The sequence below is a fragment of the Myotis brandtii genome, unplaced genomic scaffold, assembly GCF_000412655.1.
Source record: "Myotis brandtii unplaced genomic scaffold, ASM41265v1 scaffold1399, whole genome shotgun sequence".
NCBI lineage: Eukaryota > Metazoa > Chordata > Mammalia > Chiroptera > Vespertilionidae > Myotis > Myotis brandtii.
In genome coordinates, this window is record NW_005354993.1 from 18,743 (window position 1) to 26,053 (window position 7,311).

At 53.3% G+C, this 7,311-nt stretch overlaps 1 protein-coding gene across 1 annotated transcript in view; it reads left to right on the forward strand.

Annotated features, from left to right (window-relative positions):
* Positions 1-7,245, forward strand: part of MAD2L1 (MAD2 mitotic arrest deficient-like 1 (yeast)) — an 8,442-nt gene extending 1,197 nt beyond the window's left edge. The window contains exons 2-5 of the mRNA XM_005860762.2: positions 326-472; positions 4,732-4,852; positions 5,738-5,841; positions 6,439-7,245. Of these exons, the coding sequence (XP_005860824.2) occupies positions 326-472; positions 4,732-4,852; positions 5,738-5,841; positions 6,439-6,611 (545 nt within the window). The 3' untranslated portion in view covers positions 6,612-7,245. The remainder of the gene's footprint in view (positions 1-325; positions 473-4,731; positions 4,853-5,737; positions 5,842-6,438) is intronic.
* Positions 7,246-7,311: the final 66 nt, after the last annotated feature.

A 7,311-nucleotide genomic window follows, 5' to 3' on the forward strand; every position in this document is an offset into this window, starting at 1 on the left:
TGACAGCCGCTAACCACGTGGTGGGCGTTGGGACGAGGATTGCAATGGGATGACATTGGCAGCGGTAACCTGCGCCTTTGGCATGTTTCTTCTGTTGCCGTAGAGATGCAGGTATCTCTCTCTCTCTTCCTTGGAAGCCAGATTTTGAGGATGTTTAGTGGCACTTTATCCCACGCTGCTCTCAGCAAGACGCAAAGACACGTGTGCTCAGGCATTGACAGCCCAGCACCGTACTCGAACCCGAGCCCGCAACCGCCTCTGCATATGCTCGGTTTTACGGTGTTAGAAATCTGTAACGTATAACGTCACCTCTCTTTGCTCGCAGCATTTGGCATCAACAGCATTTTGTATCAGCGCGGCATTTACCCGTCCGAAACCTTCACTCGCGTGCAGAAGTACGGGCTCACCTTGCTGGTCACCACGGACCCCGCGCTCATGAAGTACCTGAACAACGTGGTGGAACAGCTGAAAGGTAGGACTCCTGGGAGCAGGTGGGGCTTGGCAGGCCTTCCAGAACCCAGGGGTTCCTGCCTCTTGGTGGTCGTTTGTCAGCTGTGCACACAAAGGCGTAACACAAGCGGCCCTCTCAAATACAGCGACTCTCCTGGTGGGAGGAAGCACATAGCATCGTTGATATTAGGGATCTGATAGACGGCCTAACAAAACAGCCTCCATCCCTTAAAAAGGGACTTTTGCAGTTTAGGTGGCCAAATGGAACCAGTTGAATTTTACGTAATTATTATCTGTGGGGAAAAAAATCACTATATAGCCCTAACCAGTTTGGCTCAGTGGATAGAGTGTCGGCCTGCGGACTCAAGGGTCCCAGGTTCGATTCCAGTCAAGGGCATGTACCTTGGTTGTGGGCACATCTCCAGTAGGGAGTGTACAGGAGGCAGCTGATCGGTGTTTCTCTCATCGATGTTTCTAACTCTCTATCCCTCTCCCTTCCTCTCTGTAAAAAAATCAAAATATATTTTTTAAAAAAATAAAAATCATCATTCTCCCCTTTAAAAAAAATCACTATTCTTAATGATATATTTCCTGTACCTGCATGGAGTCTAAAGCCATCATTATTAAGATCAAGTAAATAAAATTGTTTTTCAATGTGAGAACTAAAACTTCAAAGAAATCAAGAAGAAAAAGAACTACTAAATAATAGAACACACAAAAAATGAGTGTTCTCATTTTTCACCTGTTTCCATTTGTCTTTTTCAAATAACCCAGCCTGAGTTTAAACATTTCATCTTTTTGTTTAGCTCCAGAAGTTCCTGTGTGGTGGGAACAGTCCTGGTTCCCACCTGTCTTTCCTTCCTTTATATTTCTATTAGCTTCCCTTCCATGTTTCTTTCCACTCGAGATTCTCACTTCACCTTGTTCTGAGCTGTGGGATGTTTCTCCCCATCTGCCCATTGGTCTTCCAAAAAGGGCTACAGTGATCATTTTGTCAAATTTTTTAATCCACGAATCCTATATTTTTGTTTGCTTGTTTCAAGTATCTTTATTTTTAAATTTTCATTGTATTTTTGTTAACTTCAGGGCTAAATCGCCCATAGCCGGTCACAGGGCTGCACTCAGATGGTTTGGCCTGGAAGCTTGTGGCAGCTGCGGATCTAGGTCTTCACCTTGATTTGATGGGAAGCGAGACATGGCTAAGCTGCACCCGTGACATTTCATCTCATGTGTTTCTAGACCTTGCTGTGTAATGTCTATCTTCGTTTTTGTTAAAACTGAGGACTTACTCTTTTTAGAGGTGAATTGTTCAGTCTGTTGGAAACCAGCCTCTACCCTCTTTGTTCTCAATTGTGTGTCTGACTTCTTTGTTTCGATTTGGATCATTTCCAATTTTAAAAGAAAAAAATTACTGCCTACCCCAAAATCTTCACATTACCACCCAACCTCCGCCTGTTCAGAACTAAAATGATAGAGTTGTGGGTCTATGCCAGGGTGGGCAAGGCCAGGAGGCCAGTTCCAGCATGTGGCCTGCGTTTTGTACTGTCCGCAAGCTAAGAATATTTTTACAAATTGAAAAGAATGTGCAGCAGAGATCTAGGTGGCCCACAGCCTGAAATATTACTAAATTGTTTTCTGTCTCTTTAAAAGCACACTGCTGATTCCTGAATATACTCCCCATTTCTTCAGGGCTCAGTCTCAGCCCCTTCTCACCAGGCGCTAGGTGGCCCTTGTGCACCGCTGTGTGCCACTCAGACTCCTGCGGCCAGGCTGCCCCAGCTCCGGCCCCCGTGGAGTGCGGCCGCTCTGCGGTGCTTCAGAGTCACATACAGAGCTGAACGGGGCCATGGAGGTCACGGTTCGATTGCCTCTCAGGGACTGCATCAGCCATGCAGCCAGTTACAAGCCAGAAACGGGCATTGCCCTGACTCGCGCCCCTTACACTCGCAGGCAGTCCAGCTACCCGTCATGGTATAACCCCGGCATCGCCCTGGCCTCTCTACTGCCCCGTCTCCCAGTTCCCCTGCAGGCCTTGCCCACCTCCTGCCTGTGTCACTGTCTAGTGTCCCTTCTTGCCTCCAGTCCCTGCCCCTCGTTGCAGCCAGACGACAGTTTGGCTGGTTACATCGCGCTGCTTTAGGCAGTCGTGCCTTCCCGGGTTCTGGAAGTGGCATGTTTTGAATTTGGGCCACCTGGCCAGCCTCGCGTGCTCTCCCTCCTCACCCGCAGTGGTATTGGCCCGCCAGTCCTCCCTCTGTCTTCCCTTTGGAGTGTAAGACTCGGTACCTTCTTCCCGCTCTTGTGCTGGTTAGTGCTGTGGGTTTTTAGAGCCAGACTCCCGCCTCCCCGAGTGAGGACTGCTGGGGGATCCGTTTTCCCACTTTGCACTCATTGCATCGTGGAGCTCACCTTCCGGGCAGTTATCACAGCGATGGTTTGACATCTGTTGGTGCGATGGTTAGATCAGCGCCAACTTCCTGCATCCCCGCCGGGAACTGGAGAGGCAGGGCCGCCTGGTCACTGCCCCCTGCACCCAGTGCTGTCCCCACTAACAGGCCGAGGGAACGGGCTAGGCTGTGGCTGGGCAGCGTGTGTGTGCGGCGGGAGGAGTGTGGCGGAGGGTAGGTGTGCTGAGGTGGGCAGGGTAGGTGTGCGGCGGGAGGAGTGTGGCGGAGGGTAGGTGTGCTGAGGTGGGCAGGGTAGGTGTGCGGCGGGAGGAGTGTGGCGGAGGGTAGGTGTGCTGAGGTGGGCAGGGTAGGTGTGCGGCGGGAGGAGTGTGGCGGAGGGTAGGTGTGCTGAGGTGGGCAGGGTAGGTGTGCGGCGGGAGGAGTGTGGCGGAGGGTAGGTGTGCTGAGGTGGGCAGGGTAGGTGTGCGGCGGGAGGAGTGTGGCGGAGGGTAGGTGTGCTGAGGTGGGCAGGGTAGGTGTGCGGCGGGAGGAGTGTGGCGGAGGGTAGGTGTGCTGAGGTGGGCAGGGTAGGTGTGCGGCGGGAGGAGTGTGGCGGAGGGTAGGTGTGCTGAGGTGGGCAGGGTAGGTGTGCGGCGGGAGGAGTGTGGCGGAGGGTAGGTGTGCTGAGGTGGGCAGGGTAGGTGTGCGGCGGGAGGAGTGTGGCGGAGGGTAGGTGTGCTGAGGTGGGCAGGGTAGGTGTGCGGCGGGAGGAGTGTGGCGGAGGGTAGGTGTGCTGAGGTGGGCAGGGTAGGTGTGCGGCGGGAGGAGTGTGGCGGAGGGTAGGTGTGCTGAGGTGGGCAGGGTAGGTGTGCGGCGGGAGGAGTGTGGCGGAGGGTAGGTGTGCTGAGGTGGGCAGGGTAGGTGTGCGGCGGGAGGAGTGTGGCGGAGGGTAGGTGTGCTGAGGTGGGCAGGGTAAGTGTGCGGCGGGAGGAGTGTGGAGGAGGGGAGGTGTGCTGAGGTGGGCAGGGTAGGTGTGCGGCGGGAGGAGTGTGGCGGAGGGTAGGTGTGCTGAGGTGGGCAGGGTAGGTGTGCGGCGGGAGGAGTGTGGCGGAGGGTAGGTGTGCTGAGGTGGGCAGGGTAGGTGTGCGGCGGGAGGAGTGTGGCGGAGGGTAGGTGTGCTGAGGTGGGCAGGGTAGGTGTGCGGCGGGAGGAGTGTGGCGGAGGGTAGGTGTGCTGAGGTGGGCAGGGTAGGTGTGCGGCGGGAGGAGTGTGGCGGAGGGTAGGTGTGCTGAGGTGGGCAGGGTAGGTGTGCGGCGGGAGGAGTGTGGCGGAGGGTAGGTGTGCTGAGGTGGGCAGGGTAGGTGTGCGGCGGGAGGAGTGTGGCGGAGGGTAGGTGTGCTGAGGTGGGCAGGGTAGGTGTGCGGCGGGAGGAGTGTGGCGGAGGGTAGGTGTGCTGAGGTGGGCAGGGTAGGTGTGCGGCGGGAGGAGTGTGGCGGAGGGTAGGTGTGCTGAGGTGGGCAGGGTAGGTGTGCGGCGGGAGGAGTGTGGCGGAGGGTAGGTGTGCTGAGGTGGGCAGGGTAGGTGTGCGGCGGGAGGAGTGTGGCGGAGGGTAGGTGTGCTGAGGTGGGCAGGGTAGGTGTGCGGCGGGAGGAGTGTGGCGGAGGGTAGGTGTGCTGAGGTGGGCAGGGTAGGTGTGCGGCGGGAGGAGTGTGGCGGAGGGTAGGTGTGCTGAGGTGGGCAGGGTAGGTGTGCGGCGGGAGGAGTGTGGCGGAGGGTAGGTGTGCTGAGGTGGGCAGGGTAGGTGTGCGGCGGGAGGAGTGTGGCGGAGGGTAGGTGTGCTGAGGTGCCCGAGGAGCATCTCTGACCAGCAGGGCGACCCCTGCCTGTGCTGCAGATTGGCTGTACAAGTGCTCCGTGCAGAAGCTGGTGGTGGTCATCTCGAATATTGAAGACGGGGAGGTCCTGGAGAGGTGGCAGTTTGACATCGAGTGGGACAAGACGGCCAGAGATGACAGGTGAGTGTGAATTAAGTTATTTCCACTTCCATGTATTTTTTCCAAAACTTGTTTTCTGTACCGAAATGAGTCCTGGTTATATTGAACTCGTTCCTTAAGGTAGACTTTGTTTCTAACGTACGTTCATTTGTTTCAGTCCCTGGGGAAGAGACTGCTGAGGGGAGCACGTCACTGGTTTGTACAGATAGTGTACGTTACCTGCTCCCTTCAGTCTCCGCAGGAGAGGCCCAGACGTTACTGTCTGTGGGAGTGTGCAGAGCTGCACACGGTTTGCCAGGTGGGCCACTCAGGGCCGTGTTTGAAGGTACTTCTAGCCAAAGGGATAATCCTAGACTCTCCCAGGTTCCGGTGCAGCTCTAGTCCTTCCTGTCTTGCTCTTAAGTGTCCAGACCCCCGAGGGGAAGCGCCCACCGTGAGATGCTGGCGTCAAGCACTGTCCGGGGGCGACTCCGCTGTGAGGGAAGTCACGTTTGCTTCTGCAGCCTTTGGGCTACACAGGAAGCATGTGGCCTGTGAGAACTATTTGAGGCAGCAGGGAAGTCGGCATTGGGCATCACTACAAGTGCCGAGTGATTATGCCCAGCACGTTTTCCATGCTGCTGCCTATTCTACTTTTCAGAGGTGGTGGATTCCTAACTGGAACACCTGACAGATATGCTACGCATCTGATCCTAGCAGATGAGTGGGTAGAGGAAATGAGATAACGGCACAGATGGTGCCCCTAGCACAGGTCCTAAGGATGTACTGAGACTCATTTAAAGGAAAACGAACTCCTTAAAGTTTACTTAATTGACTTGGAAGCCTTTCACCAGGTAAATAATGCTATCAGTGTTTGAAATAATGTAACAACTAAAAGTGAATGGATTGTCCTGGTCTCCTTGACAGTGCACCCAGGGAGAAGTCTCAGAAAGCCATCCAGGACGAGATCCGCTCGGTGATCAGACAGATCACCGCCACGGTGACCTTCCTGCCGCTGCTGGAGGCTTCCTGTGAGTAGTTAGTGTCTCTCGGGCTTCAGGAGACTAAGCTGCGGCTTTAAGAATGACCCCTCTATTAATGTCCTCTCAGCCACACGTGCTGTGAGTGGGGAAGAAGCATTCTAAGGCAACAGTTACGCGGTGCATTCCAGGAAATGCGGGAATGCTGAGGAGGGGCTGACAGCATTCAGCAGTCTGGTGTCATTCCTGTCGCATTCTCGCTTCCTGCATGTTCCGTGTACATAACTAAGACCACGGCTGTGATGACGCCTGCTCTCTCGGGCGGCTCCTTCACGCACCAGACAGCTCCCGACTCCTGCGCAGCATGCGCGCCGCAGTTCACACGCCATTTCACGTGATGAGACACTCAGCAAATAGTTTATAATGGTTTTCTTGTTATAAAAACAAAACTTGAATTTTTCATAAGATAACGTAAAAGGAGTCAGTATTTTCTGCACTAAAGTAAGTTTCCATTGAGGAAGAGCGATAACCTGGTGCTTAGAGACCAGGCCAAACTGTCTGCTCTCACTGCCCGTCATTCACCATGGAGACAGGGAGGGCAGTGTTTCGAGAACACAATGTGCTTCAATGATCTTATCCCCAATTTAGGTTCATTTGACCTGCTGATCTACACAGACAAAGACTTGGTTGTACCCGAGAAGTGGGAAGAGTCCGGACCGCAGTTCATTGCCAATTCTGAGCAGGTCCGCCTGCGCTCCTTCACGACGACCATCCACAAGGTGAACAGCATGGTGGCCTTCAAGATCCCCGTCAACGACTGAAGGAGCCGGGGCGGAATGGAATCCCACACGTGTGTCCTGAGGCCAGGTCAACTGTGGTTCTTGTTTTGTTCCATTGATACTTTTGAGGTGGGGAAACTTAGCCTTGTACTTCACTGCACTGTGCCTATTGTCCATTTGTTTGTGCCTGTTTGACTTTCCATGGGGTTGACATGATTTCCATAGGGTTGACACTGTTCGTGGAAGGGAACCAGCAGATCATGTCAGCACTGGAATGTCACCTCCTTTGAAGGTGAAACTGGAGATAGGAAACTTTTGCTATTCAGCTAAATGCCTTCCTAAATCAGAACTTTCAGTCAAGTAGCCTGACTCCGAGTCTAGGTGAATATGGAACAGCAAAAGAAGTCCGAATATCAGAATCTTTGTTTAGTTCTAAAGTAACTGATCAGCCACAGTCACAGTATTCCTAGCAGGTCCTTTTGCCATTTATTTCATTTGTATAGTTTCCATATTGAAAACCCTCAATTACTTGACTTTAATGTATATAATTTACACTTACAAATCTGTCGCCATTTCTCCTGTTTCAATTCCGCTGATACAGAACTCTTAATGCCTTTTTGTGTTTTATAAAATCAAGCTTTAAATGACTGATAAAGTTACGTGTGCATGTTTTAAATTTGTCCTAAAATATCTTTACACGGGTGTGGGGTTATTCCAGTTAAACAGTGATTAAGGTGGACTC